The sequence below is a fragment of the Chelonoidis abingdonii genome, chromosome 2 (genome assembly GCF_003597395.2).
Source record: "Chelonoidis abingdonii isolate Lonesome George chromosome 2, CheloAbing_2.0, whole genome shotgun sequence".
In the NCBI taxonomy this organism is placed as follows: Eukaryota; Metazoa; Chordata; order Testudines; family Testudinidae; genus Chelonoidis; species Chelonoidis abingdonii.
This window is the reverse complement of record NC_133770.1, coordinates 85,186,901-85,206,373: the sequence shown is the minus strand read 5'-3', so window position 1 is coordinate 85,206,373 and position 19,473 is coordinate 85,186,901. Positions and strand designations below refer to the sequence as shown.

Genomic DNA, 19,473 nt, shown 5'->3' with positions numbered 1-19,473 from the left:
GAGGGGTTTGGGGTACAGGAGGGTGCTCCAGGCTTGGACTGAGGGGTTCAGAGGGCAGGAGGGGGATCAGGACAGGGGGTTGGGGAGTGGGGGGCTGGCTCAGGGGTACAGGCTCCGGGCGGTGCTTACCTCAAGCAGCTCCTGGAAGCAGTGGCATGTCCCCTCTCCAGCTCCTACGCAGAGGCTCAGCCAGGCAGCTCTCCTGCATGCTGCCCCATCCATAGGGGCCGCCCCTGCAGCTCCCTTTGGCACTTAGAGTGGGGACAGTGTGCAGAGCTGAGCCCCCTGGCTGCCTGTATGTGTAGGAACTGGAGGGGGAACATGTCACAGCTTCCAGGAGTGCCCTGACCCTGCTCCCCAGCTGGAGTGCCAGAGTGGGGAAAGCCCCAGATCCCATTCCCCAGGATGAGCTCGAGGGCTGAATTCAAATGGCTGGCGGGCCGAATGCGGCCCATAGTTTGCCCACCCCTGATCTAGACTCAAGCCACATCTCAGCACCAGGCCCAGTCTCCATCTGGGAATGTGGCTCACACCACATCCAAGGTTCATCAGAACAATCACGATACACCACTGTGTGGCCTTGTGTCTACACTAGGGCATTTTTCCTGATACTTGGCAATCCTGGGTTTTTTTGCTAAACATTTCCCAGTCTAGCCCTGACCAATGAGAATGTCACAGTTGTTCACTCTGAGCAGTATACAGTCTACACATATTAAAGTGTAACTAATTGCTACCCAAGCTGTTAAAGGGTAATGAGAGAGGTGATGAGGGGGAGAGGTTTATTTCACAGGCGTCTCTCTTAAAGGGGCAAGGAGTGCAGCACTGGAAAGGGGTAGGGAAAACCCCTCATCTCCACAAAGGATAGTGTGCCTGAGGGCCTAACTACATAATAAATATAACTGTGTTTTCATAAGTAGGTTGAGCCACCTTCATCTGAGCTGGTTAAAAAACCACATGGATACAGAGCCTCAGGTGGTGTAAATTGCTGTAGCTCTGCTGAAGTCACTAGGGATCTGACAGTTTGCAGCAAGACCTGTGGATCTGCCCCATGGCTAACTTGTGTGTATGCCACACACTTTTTTCACAGCACAACTATGTGCTCACTAAGTTTGCACATCCATACCTAACACAATGCCTCCTGGTATCTGTACAGCAGCTACCCCATAGCGCCTCAGTAGGGGATTGGATGCCGCGAGGACATGCACACAGACCAATGCCAATAGCCCATAGGAAACTGTGCTCTTGGTTTGTCCTACTGCACAGACCTGGAAGGATGGAAGACTGGCCAATCCAGTTCCATAGACACAGCTAAGGGGGCCCTGTGCACAGAGCAAAATAAAAGCATTACGGCCTGCTCACAGGAGAACAGCCATGTACTAATTACGCTGCTGGCAAAGGGGACACACAATTAGCTGCCACGGGGTGAATTTTTGCTTCTGTCTTAACTGATTTGCCCATTCTGATGGCATGAACAGAATGCACATTTGTGACTAATGCAGTGAGATTAGAGACAGATCGCTCCGCATGTACTGACCCTAAAAAGAAAACCCAAGGGGCAATTAAGTGGCTCTTACATTACAGCGAAACCCCACTACAAACGAGAGAAAGGCTCAAGCTATGGAACTGGGCTCCCACCATAGTTCGGGCTGGGTTTGGCTCTGGTGTTCTGGCAGCGAGGACATGGGGGAGGAATGAAACTGAAAGGACCCGAGTCAGAAGGGAGTGGGCAGAACACAGAGAAAAAGGTGGGTGAGGAAGAAGGACATAAAAGAAAGGGTGGGTAACACCATAGAAAAATGAAAAAGAAGGAGAAACAGTGAAATACAGGACAAGAAACACCAAGACACTGTAGGAGAAAACTAGAGGTGGGGATAGAGGGATGGGGGAAGTGAAAGAAAAAGAAGCACAAAACCAAGGCAATGTTTGATTTTTAAATTAACTCTAGAAAATCTAGTCCCCAAATACCCACAAAACAGGCTAGATTCTCTTTCTACATGTAAGTTCCATTAAACCCAGGAGTGCTGGATTTTGTGAGCTGCCAAAAGGACATTACATGGTTGGCCTGCATCCTCCAATCCAGCCCTGGTCTGCTACCTCCACCCATGCATCACGCTCTCTTCGCAAGCTCACCCTCCAATTCTAACCCATGCTTCTGATTTCCAGCTCCTGTGCTGCTTCTATTCTCCGCCCCCCAGGGAAACTGCTTAAACTCCATGCCAGGCTGTACCTATTCCTGGTTCATTTGCCCTCTAGGCCCTAATTCTTAAATCCAGCCCTGCATTCTGAAAGACTAACAAGATACTGGGTCACTGTATGTGCAGTCACCATTACTGCTGATGTATGGGATTAACTGGGTGTGGGGACATCATATGCTTCAGGGGAAAGAAGGCTCAAAAATTGTAAAAACTGGCAAGAGATCAAAGAACAAAACTGTAGTGGATGTTGCTGAAGTATTACATGTTTTTATTTTCATAGGGTCTGATCCAAAGTCCACTGACGTTAAAAGGAGTCTTGTCCGGTGACTTAAATGGGCTTTGGATCAGGCCCATAGTATGTTACTCTGTTCAACGAGGTAATGGGTATTAGAAAAAGCATAAGATTAAAGCGAAAGGCAATTAACCAAAATTTTGCTAAGTGCATAGTTCGCCTGTATGCTCTCAGACCCAACACTGAAGACAATTTGTGTAGCTCTTGGTACTAGAATTCTATTGTTTTCAAGTACTGTGAGTTGGCAACTCTAACTGTCCTGCTAGTAAAATAATTTGGTTCTGTGCGGCGCTGTAGAGATTTTAAAGCTACTGTGGAATCATCACTGCATGCTGAGCCAAACTCTGTTTATCCAACCACTGTATGTAAGGGGAAAGAGTGGTGGTGATCTCTCCAGGCCCTACAGTCATGCCTTTAAGTGTATCAAAGTGTTTCTGGCATCATCAGATGGCTGATGCATCACTGTCCTAGCCTGCAAATAAAAGTTAGCATGTGATACCTCTCCATATGGTTTTGAGGTGGCAATCACGTGTCATTAAATAAATTACTTTCCTTGTATGAGCTTTGCACATCAGGAACATAATTACGCTGACAATGGAGGAGAAGCTTTTGGTATTATAGATGGGGGAACAGGCGGACACATCTTCGGTGTGCATTTACCTGAGTCAGATGGAGCTCTTTCTTACTATCCCAGAAAGACAATAGGGGAAGCCACCAGAAGAAATCACTAATTGATGTTATACTGAATTTGGGAGTGATGGAGGCTAGAATAAAAGTGACCTCAGCAGGTAGGACTAGGAAGCTGCCAGTGTGGCAGTGTTTCTGATGCAGGTTAGACCTCAGCACAGTGGCTGGAACTGGAACTCGCTGGAATGGCTGTCTGCACATGCCCTTCCACATTCCATACTACCCCCAGTTTGGTCTGTTTCCTTTCCCCCATCGTAACTCAACATAATGTGAGTCTTACATTGATTGGTAGCTTATTTTGCTGACAAAGCCTTGCTTAGTTTCTTGAATCGCATTGTCTGAGAGGTGCTGAGCACCCACAACGCCCATTAAAGTCTGTGGGAATTGGGAGAGCTCAACCCTGCACAGGATGTGACCTGTGCAGCACCAGAAGAAGCAGTAGCAGGGGGGAGATGCACTTACAAGTGTGAGCTGCTGACCAGCAACGTTCCAGTGAGATAGCTGAGCCTACCCTGCAAAAAAATGGGGTACAAAAGGATATCTCAGCAAGGCTTGGACGTTTAAAGAATAAGGCTACACCTGTTAACTGGGTTTTGATTGAAACCAGAAGCTCTAAAGTTCCTTAACTGGAGTCCCTCACTCTTAGACACTTTTACCAAGTCAGCTTTGTTTAGGATTGGCATGGTAAAGATCCCTGATTCACCCTAGTTCTTAAATGTAACTAATGGGGGCAAGGTGAGTATGTAAACTTGCAGGCTGGATCAAGTTCCCTGGATCCAACATTTAAATGCCATAAATTGCAGTTGGGCATTTATAGCTCATCAGAGAGGCAATATTGATGTGCTCACTCCCTGCTTTGTGTGTGAAACAGACAAGGTCTTTGCAAAGGGGAAGACAGACAGAAAGACAGGCAGACTTGGTTCCTTGCAGAGGGCAAAGAGAGGGAGGAACAGAGAGATTCTATTGTAATGGGGTGGCTCAGCAGTACCATATGGTACTTGAATGGGGTGTGTCTCACTGCAGGTTTCTCCTCGAAAAAGCCCCAGCCTTTGACTTTGAGATCACCTCAGAAAGACCTGCTGACTAAGTCAAAAAACAGATTTTTTTGAGAGGCCTTTCCTGGTTTTAACAGCAAGCCAAAATATTTACCTAAATATCTATTATTTGGAATTTAATCTCCAGCATTAACATTCCTTGCAGTGGGCTCTGCTCAGCCATGAAAATGAATGCAATCTGCACAGTTACTCGCAAAGAAGTTGAAATGAACACTGAGCAATAATCCGTATTATTCAGGGAATTAATTGTATACCTCCTGGCTATGCTTTTATTAACAACCCCTTTGTTGCCTCTTATGTTAGATAACTCCCTTTCAAACTGGAGAGTTAGCAGAGACTTAACAGGCCTTACATATTCAGTGGGGACCTTTTATAACATCCACTCAAACCCCAGTGAACCCCCTAGGAGTTTTGCTGTTGACTTCAAGGGGGTCAGAATCAGACCCTTTGGGAAGTCTTTTTTTTTCACCAGGCAGCTTCACTGTATCTGGATTTGCAGTTTACCATGTTGTAACACAGTGACATAATTAGGGACTTTTATTTTTCTTCACAACAAACAAGAGCTGGGGCAGAACCAAAAGCCCAGGTCCAAACACCCCTCAACTTTGGATATGTTTGGATCCAAACTTTGCATCCAGCCCCTTTACAATGAGCTGAACCAAGATCCCATATCCAAACACCCTATGAACTCTGGGGCAGCTCAGTTCCGGATTCAAAGTTAAACCTTGGGCCAGATCATCAGCAGATGTAAATCAGCATAGCTTCATTAAAGTCAATGGTGTCTTGGCCTGTATCTATAAGTATGACTGTCCTTCTATCTGAGTTCATTATAAACAAGTTCCACTGTATCTTTAATTTGATAATCTCATTTATACATGGGTTAGCTGCCCAAGAACTGTCTTAAAAGCTAACAGGCATCTTAACTGATATGTTATTCAAACCACAGAAAAATAACTGCAATGCTTTCTAGAAAGAACTGGTTCATATCTGTGTTGCCCAGTTCAAGCCCTCTGGATAAAAGAGAGCATAAGCGGTGAATACATTTACAGGAAGGAAGATAATCGGTTTTAAAGTTTGGACAGCTATTGTATCAGTTACCTGTGGTAAGAACTTTTAGACTATGCTCTTTAGGGCAGGGAATGATTTTATTTTTGTGTTTCAGTGTGTCAACCACATAGTCAGCCCTACACAATAATACTAATGGGGAAAAATGCAGCAGTCAGCTGAAGTTATAAGGCTGTTCATTTAGGTCCCTGAAAACCATACTTCGCAGAAAATCCATGTTGTTATGTGGTGGGGTTGTATTTTTCCTCTTTGGGCTGGAGGCATTGATCAAAGGTACATGTGTGTTATATCACATTCACTATCTGTGCTATAAAGATTTACAGCTGCAGGGCTCGATAAGAGAAACTTAGCAAGCTAATCTTGTTACAGTAGAGTAAAAAGCCTCATACTTGAGTCTAACTGCCCTTCAGAATATCTCTGCTGGGGCAGACAGGCAAATGGTCTGCAATGAGTTGCACATTATGTACAGATTTATAAATTGTGTCCAATTAAATTTTTAAAAAATATTAAAAGCCAATGTTCTGGCATCACTTTCAAGGAGGAAGAGGGCAGCTTTCTCAAACATTTGTAACTGAGAATCCAGCAGGAATTACAGATCATCTCTCTAGCTAATATATCCTGGTTTACGTTTCTATATAGCATCAACCACCTGCAGTATCTAAATGCGAAGTTAGGCCCTGATCCAAAGCCCATTGAAATAAATGGAAAGAATCCCACTGACTTCAGAAAGCTTTGGACCAGGCCCTTATGGCATAGCTAATCTAATCTACCTAGTAATTAATTTAACAATTGCTCCAGCCCCCAGCACACATTGAGTTCCTCGTGCAAGTGGGTTTAAAACTTGTGTTTGAACCAAAGTTAAAAAAAGAGTTTAAAATCTGCAAACAGTTTTCCTCTTGGGAAGAAAAAGGGTGAAGGGTGGAAAGAACCAGATGTGACAGGTGCTAGGGATTCAGGTTCTACAGTGATGGATGCAGCATAAAGAAACTGAATAGAATTGTCTTAGGAACCTTATGGGAGCTTCTTTGAGGCTAGTCACAGTAGGTATTTGCCTATTAGAACTGGTGGTAAGTTTTCTCTATAATTAACCTAATAATCTGACCTTTGATTTCCAAGTGCAGAAAAGCAACTGAAGCTGTCTAGTTGTGACATTTTTTTGTTTAGTTTGGAGCGGGTGAAAAAACAGCATCCCAGCCAGAGAACTCTTTTTGAACCAAAACTAGTTTAATCTACATTTCCAAAGCCTCTTGTGAGATTTTAGCTGTAGCAATCCTGTCGCCTATGGGGTTTCTGCCAACTTCCAGGCAACTTTGCAGCCAAGTTATCAACCCTTTAAAATTAAGCCTTATATAACAGAACTGCATTAACAGCAGCAGTTTGAATGGCTATTATTAATCCCTTAATTAAATCAATGTAAATCTCTTTCCTTCTCAGTAGAATTTTTGGATCCAAATATGTAAACCTATAAGGAACTGAACCAGCTTCTGATGCCCTGAAAGTAATTTAGCAGGGGAATTAAAAAATGAGCACCATAGGAACCCTCTCTCTTATACAAAACAGTGTTCCTCCTTGTGTTTTCAGAGCTCAGTTGGGAAGGAAGAGTATTGCATTGAATTGGGGCGGTAATCAGGAAAAAGGGTTACATGGGAGACACAATGGAAAGCAATGTGAAATAAAATAAAGATGTATAACGTCTCTGTAACTAGAGATGGTCTGCTGATACATTTTATGTCTCTTGCCTACACAAGCGAAAGAACTCCCCCTCCACTGAATATAAAAACCGATCAGATGGATGGGATACCGACATGCACATACTTTTGGTTTAAAAATATTTAACGTTCCATGTCTGTACCCTTCTGAGAGGGAATCAAGAAACAAACTGCACTTACCTCCTCCGTACATCTGACATAAATATGGAAATCTCCAAACATTTCCCAGCCCCACTGCATAAGAAATGCAGGCAAAAACAAACTGTAAGGGATTGTCCCATAATGGCCGGGGTTTTTCCATTTGCACTTTCAAGCACAGATTTCAGCAGAGGGTTCTTGACTTCACTCCTTCAGATGCTTTTCAGAGCCCTGAGACTCAACGCCAACCCAACCGAGAGGGGAGTATGCTTGCCAATTGCTGTCAAGCTTTTTAATTACTAATCTTATTAACAGGCACACAGTGAAGTAGGAATGCTGGTAAATAGATTATAGACACATGTACATGCACACAGAGAACTATAAAATGGGCACTTTGGGTGAACAGTTGCTTGGCTTTCAACTCGCATTGGAAGGATCTGAATTAAGGTTTTTATTTGGCTGAATGCTGGGTTGATCTTGAAATCAGAAAACATTTTCGGCTGCACATGGCTGAAATGACTTGGAAAGCTGGAAAATTCTCATTACTTAAGGTTTGCCACCAACATGTGATGTGTTCCTTTGGGAGTAGTGTGCATGGCTCAAGGCGAGAGAGTAGGCCATTTCGTATTTACTAATTAACGAGCAAGGTCTCCACACAATCAGAGTTTGTTTAAATACGCGCATTTGTCAGCTTCCAAGGTGGAGATGACCTTACCAAAATGTGCAAATGCCTATCCTAACATATCTCAGGTTGCAGTCACTCAGGTCTGATGGCCTCTATGAAATCAGAAAGGTAGTCTCCTAGTGGAGAGAGTCCACATCACAAAAGCTGCTAACTGCTGGTCCTCTTGCTGAGATGAATAGGTCTGAATAGATGTGGAGACTAAAGGTGTCTAAATATGGTCTTCGGTCTAAACGTGGTCCTTTCAGGTCAGGACTGGGGGGGTTTGGGGTGAAGCAGTATAAGAAAGCTTGCTTTGGTGCTAACTCTGGTGTACTTACTCTGTGGCTAAATAGAGGAGTTTGGTCTCCAAGTCTGTCATCAGCCCTAAAAATCTACCCCCAATTTTAAATACTTTGAATTTAAAATAAGAAAAGTAAAAAACCCACAAGTGTAAGCTGTACTTGAAAATTGTGGTCAAGATCCTCAGCTGCTGTATATCAGCCTAGCTCCATGAAGATCTGGCTTCTTTCTCACAGGCTAAACTTTCACACGCTTCTAAAAGTTTTGTCTTAGCAACAGAGTCTGTGTAGTTATGATTACTCTTATAGTTCAGTGTTTATTTTATTTTCCATTGATTTGAGCAAGTTAAATGTTCTCCAAATAATGTTTTTATTTGTTTGATTCAACTGACCACAGGCAGCTATCTAATACTCAGTATGATTTTAGTGATCTATATAGGGACCAGATCCTCCAGCCTGATGGAGCTGCACACAGCAAAAAATCAGAGTGGGGGCAAAAGTGGTTTTGGGGACCACAGCTCTGGTCTCCAAATCCTGATGGTGAGCTGCACTGGATCCATGGCATGAGTTACATCATCCTGAGGCCAGCTCTATCTTGCACTAGCTACACTGAGCCCCAAGAGGCTATTCCAGCCGTAAGGGGTGCCAGCAGGATGAATACACCCTGGTTCCTTCCCCTTTCTCTTTGTCATGCTTCCTATGTGGAGGGTCAGCAGGGATGGCAGTATCGGAGCCAGTATGATAGTTCTATGCTGCTGGAGGATTGGTGTGTGTGAATCCTCAAGGAGTAGGTGAATCTATTTTTAGGGCTGTTTTGTACTGCCAGAGGTGAGACAAGAATTTGGTCCATATAGATATACTGTATACTAATTATATGTTAATTAAAATTACTATATAACATGAATTGCATATTATCATCTGCATTGTTTTAAATATATAGGGGATTCTCCCTCACTCACTTTACACAGAGCAACACCACTAATCTCGTTTCCCCAGGAAACAAAGCTTGAACTTGTAGTAAACTTGAATTTCTCAGTGCTGTAAAGGCATGGGCTTTGAAGTTTGATGGAGGCATAAGGCCATAGAAATGCTCTCTCTGATCTGTTTAGAATTAGATGCTTTAGTTGCCTCCTCAACTTTTATGGCTGGGCTGTAGAATGTGAATTGGGCCTTAGGTCTACCAAAAATGTTTTAAATAGGGTTGTCAATTAATCTCAGTTAACTCACACGATTAACTAAAAAAATTAATTGTGATTAATCACACTTATAACAGTAGAATACCAATTGAAATTTATTACATATTTTTGGATGTTTTTCTACATTTTCAATATTGATTTCAATTACAACACAGAATACAAAGTGCACAGTGCTCTTTTTGTATTATTATATTTTATTACAAATATATGTATGGTAAAAATGATAAAAGAAATAGTATTTTTCAATTCACCTCATACAAGTACTGAAGTGCAATCTCCTTACCGTGAAAGTGTAACTTACAAATGCAGATTTTTTGTTGGTTACATAACTGCACTCAAAAACAAAACAATGTAAAACTTTAGTGTCTACAAGTCCACTCAGTCCTACTTCTTATTCTGCCAATCGCTAAGACAAACAAATTTGTTTACATTGACGGGAGATAGAGCTGCCTCCTTCTTATTTACAGTGTCACCTGAAAGTAAGAACAGGCATTCGCATGGCACTTTTGTAGCTGGCATTGCAAGGTATTTACATGCCAGCTATGCTAAACATTCATATGCCCCTTCATGCTTCGGCCACCATTCCAGAGGACATGCTTCCATGCTGATGATGCTTGTTAAAAAAAAATGCATCCATTAAATTTGTGACTGTACTGTTTGGAGGGAGAATTGTATGTCTCCTGCTCTGTTTTACCCGCATTCTGCATATATTTCTTGTTACAGCAGTCTGGAATGATGACCCAGCACGTTTATTTTAAGAACACTTTCACAGAAGACTTGACAAAACATAAAGAAGGTACTGATGTGAGATTTCTAAAAATAGCTATTGCACTCGACCCAAAGTTTAAGAATCTCAAGTGCCATCCAAAATCTGAGAGGGACAAGGTGTAGAGCATGCTTTTAGAAGTCTTAAAAGAGCAACACTCTGATGCAGAAACTACAGAACCCAAACCACCAAAAAAGAAAATCAACCTGTGGTGACATCTGACTCAGCTGATGAAAATGAACATGCATCAGTCTGCACTGCTTAGGATCTTTATGAAGCAGAACCATCATCAGCATGGAACATAGCCTCTGGAATAGTGATTGAAGCATGAAGGGACATATGAATCTTTAGCACATTTGGCATGTAAACATCTCGCAGCACCAACTACAACAGTGCCATGCAAATGCCTGTTCTCACTTTCAAATGACATTGTAAACAAGAAGAAGGCAGCATGAGCTCCTGCAAATCGTAACCAACCTTGTTTGTCTGAGTGACTGGCTGACCAAGAAGTAGGACTGAGTGGACTTGCAGGCTCTGAAGTTTTACATTGTTTTATTTTTGAATTCAGGTTTTTTTGTGTACATAATTCTACAATTGTAAGTTCAACTTTTATGATAAAGAGATTGCACTATAGTACTTGTATGATGTGAACTGAAAAATAATTGTTTATAGTGCAAATATTTGTAAGCAAAAATAAATTTAAAGTGAGCATGGTACACTTCGTAGTATGTGTTGTAATTGAAATTAATATATTTGAAAATGTAGTAAACATCCAAAAATATTTAAAATAAATGGTATTCTATTGTTGTTTAACAGCGCAATTAATCACAATTTTTTTTAATCGCTTGACAGCCCTAGTTTTAAATGCTTAATATATAACTCAAGGGCTCCTCACACAGCTAGGGTACTTCTCTTTGTCATGGATATCTTGGGATAGGAGGAAGAAAGAATATTTCTTGGTTTCTCTAACAAAACAAGTTTGCTTTGGGAATTAATGCTATGCCAGCTGTGAGGACAATCTTGCCTGAAAGAAAATATATACTGGGTCTCATCAGAGAGAGCTCCTAACTTTAAAATCTCCACTGCAAGAGATGGTAGCTATTGGGAAGACCATTTTGATGGATAGGGGTACATACTGGGATCCAAAGATTGTTGCCTCTGATTCGGTGGGAGTGGAATCAGGGTAGTTGCCTTATAAAAAGGTTTAATGTGAGAATATTACCTGAACACACTGAGAACATATTAGTGTGGAGACTTGGCCTTTTAACTTAGACATTCTTATAAGACACACCTGGAGAAACTTGGGGCTACGTTTCATTTGCTGAAATGTGATAATTTGTGGAATTTTCCTAGCAACTAAGTTAAATTCTTTTTGTTGCCTTCTTTCTAGGGTTCAGTAGAGTGTTAATCAACTCGCGTATCCATTTTTGTATAAGTGTCTTCTTTCAAATGCCAGGCTGCTAGGTTGAGTCTGTCTGGTTGTGGAAAGAAGATTAGTCCTTACACTAGCCGATCATCTCTGTGAGGTCAAGATATCAGGTAGTGTGACATGAGGATAATCAGGCCTGAGGACCATGGCCTGTTAAGCCAGAACAGCATGATCAGTTTCAGTGTTAGTCCCTCCTTTATCTTCTGTATAGGTGTGGGGAATAGCACAAAGGATGGGAAGACTATAGCTGAGACCTTAGCCCACTTTGATAGAGACTGGTCATCACCTCAGATTCCTGGTCTTGATATCTGGAGAGAGGCTACAGGATGCTTATTGTTTCAGGGTCAAGAGGTCAATTGCTGACAATGAGTGAGGATAGTTTGGGGCCTAGAGCCGGGTTCCGTTTGTTCCTGATACTCTGAGGCTAGAAATAAAGTGGGAACTGGCCCTTCAATTCCTTGTAAAAGGGCATTGGGTCATCTCACTCCAATCTGAAGGATGACTTCTTTCAAATCTTTTTAACCATTACTGAATTTTAATTTCGATAACAATTTTGATAAGTTTCAATAACATTTGAGAATTTTAAAAATTCAATTAATTTTTTTTGAAAAATTGAAAATTGGGTTTACTTTTAACCCTGCAAAATGGAATTAACTTTGAAATTTCAAAATGGCTCACAATCTTTGTTTCTAAATTAACTTGCTCTTGTAGGCATTTTCTCCCAAACTGAGGGAGTCTGGAGAGAGGGGGCGGGGTTTAGTGTAGATGGGGTTGGGTGTGTGTCAGACCAATTGTTCTGAAATGGCTGAGGGACTTACTGACTTTGCCTCTTATTCATTTGTCTCAGCTACCATTAGCAAAGTGGTATTCTCTCATTCTAGTCCTGGGACTGCTTCAACTGGCTGTGTGATGTGGACTCTTTTCTATAGTGTCTGTTCAGGGCGGGGATTATATATCAACATTTTTGATGATTCTCTGATTTGGCTTTCTGAAAATTTTTCCACCAGAATACTAAGAGCACCAGAAGCTGATTTGCTTGGGTGTCCACCCTCAGTAAGGGAAGCCCCATATGCCTGCTACTCTAAGGGAGAATAGAAGGGTATGCCTGGGTGCAAGTGTACAGAAAAATGCTGTCAGTGACATTTCTCAGAGCACAGATCTTAGGCTGTGAGGGATCATATCCTCAGTAGCATCCCCCTTAGCTTTCCCGTAAAAGCACGAGGCGGCTGCAGACACTATTAGAATGTCAGATGACACCTCATAATTCTTAGTGATAAAAAAAATCTCTCCCAGGGACAATAGCTATGTCTATAGTACCTTTGGCAGTGACACCAACTGTGGACTGGGACTTATGAATGTTGAGAAAAACCTCACAGCCTTATAAAACAAAAGGAAATTAGAGGGCTGGAAAGAAGTAAATGCTGGGCTGATGGACCCTTTAAATCCTGCTTGTTCTTCTGCGTCTAGACTAACTTTCTCTCTCTTTCGTCCCTCCAAAGCCGGCTTCTGGGGAGAGGATGAGGAGGTGGTCAGGCATGGCGAACTGCAGCGGTGGCTAGAGTCTGTAGCTTGATCGACAGGGCACGACAACTTGCAGTGTCAGCCACAGTGGGTCATGACAATCCTCAGCAGCAATATCTGAGGGATGTGAGCCTGGTGCTTTCCCTGTCTTCTGGGTGTGGATGCAAGTTCTATTTCTCTTTTACGAGCATGAGGAGGGATATGAGAGGAACTATCTAGGGCAGAACTCCTGAACACAGGTTCAGAGCACTCTGAAAGAGTCGATTAGATTCTGTTTAAATGCACACATCATAGTTAGCCCTCCTCAGAGGAATTCCTTTTTTCTTTCTTTCTCTCCCCCAAAGCTCTTTGCTATTTAGCGCTACCCTCCTGCTCCAGGAGGAAGGCTGAAATCAAGCTTAGGGATCAATCCAAAAATATTTCAAATCCTTAGGGATTGCCCTGCCCTCAGAGCCTGGACTCCATCGTGCCTCCTCCTGCTCAGAGATCTGATTCAGAGTCTCTCAAGGACAGGGTTAGGGTTTGAGGATGGGCTCCTCAGACTGGTTTGCCCAGGAATGGGAGGTCCCAAGCAGGGCACTACATCTCTATATTGCATATGATCCACATGGGTCAGGTGTTTCCCCTTGAAGTCTCTACCTGGGATACCACTAGGTATGCCCTAGGAACCTGCTATAGCAAGTGGCAGCAGTGGAGAGGGAACCAAAGACTCTCTACCTCCCTCTCTGGTGTTAGCAGTGTTGGTGCTGTGGCCAATGTCCTCCAGCCATGGCCCAAGGAGCTTGGCTGCTGGTGTGGGCTCTTGGGACTTTCATGATATCCCTCTAGCGTGCTGCCTTTCAAGTATCACTCGACTCATGGAGATGTGGGAGGGGAAGCCACATGAGCAGCTTTTTCAATCTCACCTATCTATCTCCTTTTCCGCCCAGGGTAAAGCAGGGTTAAGGTAACCCTGCTAGGACATCAGCTGCTGAGACTGTGCCAGCTTCTTCAATCCTGCCTGACTATTCCAGTCCTGAGTTTCATCTGAGCAGAACAGTTGCTGCAAAGACGAGCTATACCACACTGAGTACCACTGAAAACATTTTATGCAAGTAAGTCAGATTCTTTTTTAGCAGAATGTAAATAATGGTGGCATATTTCACTAAAAAAAATTACTTTCACCTAAAGTGCTTGCATATTCAGTAGCTAGCTACCAATGTGTTTAACCGTTCTGTCATAAAAATGTAGCAAATTATTTATCAGCACACCTATGTCTGTATGCACTATTGAAGGGCATGCTTATAAGTGATTAATAGCTGTTAATAACGCAAAATAGAGCTTTAAAAACAAAGAAGGCATTACCAGCACTTGTGCTAATGATGAAGCTTCTGTCGGAATAGATTACTACTGTTGTTGAATGTGGGAGAATAACTCAAATTAAATATTTCCTTTTACTCTAGATCACCCCATTACACTTAGCATTATTTTACTAATGGGTTCAGGCGGAATGCCAAGGCAAGGAAGTGTGGTCAGGCCAGGTCAGTGAGTTTGATTGCAACAAACTGAGTTGCTGAATCTTTTTAAATTTCATTTGTTCTCTCATAAATCACCTAGATTGAGAATCACCATGGGCCAAATTTTTAAAAGGTATTTAGGTGGTTAGTGGGATTTTCAAAACAGCGAGGTGCCTACATGCAGATTTTTAAAGGTCATTGGAAGGTAGGGGCTTAGGCACTTTTGAAAATCTCACTAGGCGCCTGTCTTTTAAAATCCAGGCCATGTCTCTTTTGTTCTATGCTTTTTGTAGGACACATACTGATCTCTATATCAAGATCACGAAATAACAAGCTGGTTGTGAAATAATAGGAGAAGTAGTATAACCGGGAGTTTGTTTGAGAGCTTTATCAGCTCTGGTTGAACTCAATGTATGGCTCTAGAGATTTTTAAATGGTGAAGTCGAAGATATATTAGTTTGAAAGGGCTTTGGGAATCTGATGAAAGACATCATATGCAGCTAAGATAATTATCATGCCAGTACCTGCATCACAATGTGGTTTGTAGAGAACACTTTTGAAACAGCAAGGAAATGATCCCTGGCTTTGGAAGTATTTGCTTGGAGGGCTATACTTGACAAGCTAGATATGTGTCAGCATGCACCACCGCTGCTATTTTGTTGTTGGTATTCTTTTGGAGACATCTTTCCAGTTTGAAATTTGCAAATTGTCAGCATGTTTAAATTACTGACAATGTAAATAAGGAGTCTAAGGGCTTGTCTATACACAAAGTTATTCCGGAATAGCTACTGTGCTTTAAATTCACACCTTACCTTATTCCAAATTAACGTTCAAGTGTAGACAAGACCTTCACTTTCCATTAGAAGCAATAGTTGGTTTCCAAAATTCTTCAAATACGGGATTGTACATCACAATCAGAACAACAATATTATTTGGCAGGCCTGGAGGAAAGAAGTGGGTATATTTGAAGCTGTTTCTGGGAACTGCTAAAGGCTTGTCTACACTTGAAAGTTAATTCAGATTAAAGGTAGGGTGTGAAAAGTACAGTAATTATTCCTGAATAACTGCGGTCACACTTAGTCCAAAATAAGAGTGCCTTGTTCCATATTAGTGTAATCCAGGCTCTCACTCTGGAATAAGATTGTCTGCATGGAGTTATTCAGGAATAATTATTACAGAATATCAGAGGGGTAGCCGTGTTAGTCTGGACCTGTAAAAGCAGCAAAGAGTCCTGTGGCACCTTATAGACTAACAGATGTATTGGAGCATGGAGAATTCACCCACGAAAGCTCATGCTCCAGTACATCTGTACAACTCCATGTGTAGACAAGCCCTAACTGCAGATTGCATTTCTAGTTTAGCAGGCTTAAAGACTCCTACTCTCACTGTCTCCCCCCCCCGCCCCCCCGGCCTTCTACAAATGCCGAGACACTCTTAGTGGGAGATATGCACCACTTATACTATGCAGGCTTTACTATTGATGATGCATGAGAAGGACAGAACCTAGCTTGGCTTTTGGGCCTTAAGTGGACTTTTCAAAAATCTTGTAAAATGAGCACAATGGAGGTGGAAATCAGAGAGGTGCAATAACTAGGACACCCAGGATGCCATATAACCTCTTTTCAGAGTCAAGCTTCACTGTAAGAAAAACATACAGATAACTTCTAGTTAGCTATTAAAATGCATTGGACTGCCTGCCCACTTTACAATAATTAACAGAGAGGTGATGAAGGGATTCTTCTGCATTGTGTACTTGGCTTCATTTTAGCCCAAGTCTGTCTTGTTTACTCAGAATGACACTTCTTCTACCTGAATTTTTCTATACAAATGCTGCCCCTTAATACATTATATATTTTCATTAGGAAGGCTCATTAGCCTCCTACTGTACTATCCTTTGGTCTTCTACATTCTGTCTCCATGGCTTTCTGAAGAGATTGTGACTACTGAAAACTCGACCTTTTCATTTGTATTTACATACATATAAGGGATCACCTAGAATTTTTTGTAGACAAAGAATTTAAATTAAACAATGTCATCCATGTATTACAGGCATTTACAGGACTACCTAGGAAACACCTAGACTGATGTTTACAGGCTATGTGGACAGAATGACATGTAGCCACCCACAGCCACCACGTTAGCAGATCCAAGGATAATGATAGGTGTTTGGACCAGTATATAGATGCAGATATGCTTTTGCTGACTCATGCTTCCAGGTGGATTTTATTATCCCAAACCAGGACATAAGGCACTGAAGCTTTTATGTGATGCTCCAGGCACACAGATTGGGTTGGAGGAGGACCTGCAGGGAAAGCCCTGAGCACTACCAAACCTGGGCAGATATTTTAGGTTGATGCTTATGCTCTACTGGTTATCAAGTTGCCAGGAAAGTGAGTGGGCTAGTTCTGTGCTTAGCACAAGGTGGGACCTCTGCCTGTTTACAAGAGCTTTTAAAGTAATAGTTTCTATTTGTCTACTCACAAATTTACTTTCAAATTACAGGTCCATCGCATCTTAGGTGCATTTAACATGCACAATTTCAGCTTTAGGCAGTCGGCAAAAACAAGAAAAATAAACAATTTAAATACTGTTTCTGTAGTGCGGGTGATTCTGCCCACCATTGCACTCAATGTAATTTTGACTATACGCGATTTTCGCTTTATGCGCTGACTGCGGAACGTAACCCCAGAATAAGATGAGACAGCCCTGTATACTAGTGTGTTGCATTTACTTAATATATTTTTGAAGGGCTAGTTTTCTAGAAAGGCTTGTTTCTTGATGAACTTATGATGTTTAACCACTTGAAGCAATGAGATAATTTTCATTCACTAACCATAACCGTAAGAATCACTCAGCTGCAGTTCTGCAGTAGTTGGTGTCACTCAGAAGCCAGCAGTGGTCCTTTACAAAGACAGAATGAGACAAATAGAGGAACCTTGATAAAACACCTGTTAGCTGGTATTTCAGAAAGATAAAATAGGTGATTAAATGAGAGATCACCATGGACCCTCAAAGAAAAGTTATATGGGATATGGCCCAATTCAACAATCCTGGCTCCTGTGAGTAACTCTATTGAATGCAATGGGAGTATGTCCAGTGTAAGGAAGTGTACCCAGCCAGCCTTCTGTTATGAAACTATTATTCACAAGAAAAACAACAGACAGTAGGGAATTTTATGAACACATTGGGAAGGAGTAGGGAACATGCCCATTAAAATGTTAGTATCCAGCATGACCTTTCAGTTTATTAATGACCAACTGCTGGACTCAAATTATGTCCTACTGGTTGCTGATTCTGTCATAGCTAATAAAAGGTAAACCTGAACTGCCTGCATTTTGCTCCTGCAGAAAACATGCTTCACTTCTCGAGCACAAAAGCAGCTTAAGAGAGATTTGATTTTTTCCGATCAGAGGATTATGGAGAAATTGTTTTGACATTTTTCTTTCAGGTAGAGCTAGGGAATTAACACCTCAACTGGAAGAAGTGTGTGGTGTTTATCAGAAGAGTAACGAATTTCCAAAGAGAAAAGGTGGTAGATGTGCAACTGGGATTCTCATTTGGGAGAAGTTCAGAAATACCAATTCATGTGTTAGCTTTAATTTCCAGCCTGGTGTTCCCACCTCAACATAACATACACACTGTGTACTGACCCATGGATTTTTGAATAACCAGGCTAATGCCAGCTCAGGTGCAGTTGTATTAAGGGTTCCATTTGGTTTGAAATGCAGCAATCTCCAGCCCAGCAACACCAGCCAACAAGAGCATGTTACCCTAAAGTTTCATGGTCTGTATTAGGTCCCTGTTAAATACTGAATCAAATTCATTATTTTGGCCCTGCTATTCAAAATTCCCCAAGTTTTGCCCAGGTTATCTGAAGAGTCTCTGTCCATGACCAATTGACTTCAATAGTACTTAAGCACATGCTTAACCTCTTTGTCAAACTTGGGTCTAAGACAGCACAGGGATATCAATAATCATCAACTCTAGTTGTGTGAGTCAATAGCCCTGATTTATCAAAGAGTAAATGATGGCATGAATTTTATCTGAGACTGCTTGCGTTCCCTCTCCGAGCCTAACACTCCTAACCTATCACTGGGTTTTAGCACCCCATTGTGAAATAGAGCATTTATCCACACTAGTAGTTCCATTGATTTCAATGGGACTACTCAAAGGAATAAGGGTTCCAAGAACTGGGCCCTAAATAAATAGCCCATAGATCTGTGGGGATATCAACACACTAAACCAGTGGCTCTAAGTTGGACACGGATGCTTTTGATATTTCCTTGAATGTATAAATAAGGCCAAATTAAGCTTTGAGAACAGCATCTGGCTCTAAATGTGTGTTTCTCCCCATATACAACATGCTGTACTTCAGTGTCAGCATTCTTCTTCTATAAGAACGGTTCAGAAGAATTCAATCTGAAATAACATTTAAGTTTTAGTTGGTTAATACAAATTGAAGTATATAAAAATGTCCTGAGCATGACCTCTACACCCCAAATACATCATTGTACTGTATTCCAACCAATGAAGTCAATCAGTTGTACCACCTTAGAACATAGACTCTTGGTCAAATTCTGTCCTAAATTACAGCTACAACCCCCACCCCGAAGTTAGTGTTCCTGGGGCACAATTTGCCCAAGGGACATTATGGTTTAACTAAAGAGTAAATGAATTGTATGAAAATGATGCAAGACTGACAGTGGTATATTTAGGCAGGATTTGAGCAAAACACCTAGCTACAAGAACACACACCAAAAGGAAATTTCTTCATCTTTTCTACATAAAGATTTTATTCCCTACAAAGAAAGGGTTAGAGTTGCTATTTTTAATAAAGAGCAATGCTGCCCTCAAACTGATATTGTGCAAAATAATGAAAAGATGAGGCTAACAATAAATGGATTTAACTAGTCATGCTAACATCTAAGAACACTATAAAGCAACAGCTTCTATTAGTTTAA

General features: G+C 41.7%; 1 protein-coding gene and 1 long non-coding RNA gene across 2 annotated transcripts in view; one reads left to right on the top strand and one right to left on the bottom strand.

Moving 5' to 3' along the window:
- Positions 1–7,466, bottom strand: part of SLC6A20 (solute carrier family 6 member 20) — a 36,949-nt gene extending 29,483 nt beyond the window's left edge. Inside the window, exon 1 of the mRNA XM_032803194.2 lies at positions 7,184–7,466. Within this exon, the coding sequence (XP_032659085.1) occupies positions 7,184–7,304 (121 nt within the window). The 5' untranslated portion in view covers positions 7,305–7,466. The remainder of the gene's footprint in view (positions 1–7,183) is intronic.
- The window catches only part of LOC116838173 (uncharacterized), a 28,258-nt gene extending 13,890 nt beyond the window's left edge, over positions 1–14,368 (top strand). Inside the window, exon 4 of the long non-coding RNA XR_004376879.2 lies at positions 13,946–14,368. This is a non-coding gene — a long non-coding RNA (uncharacterized LOC116838173). The remainder of the gene's footprint in view (positions 1–13,945) is intronic.
- Positions 14,369–19,473: the final 5,105 nt, after the last annotated feature.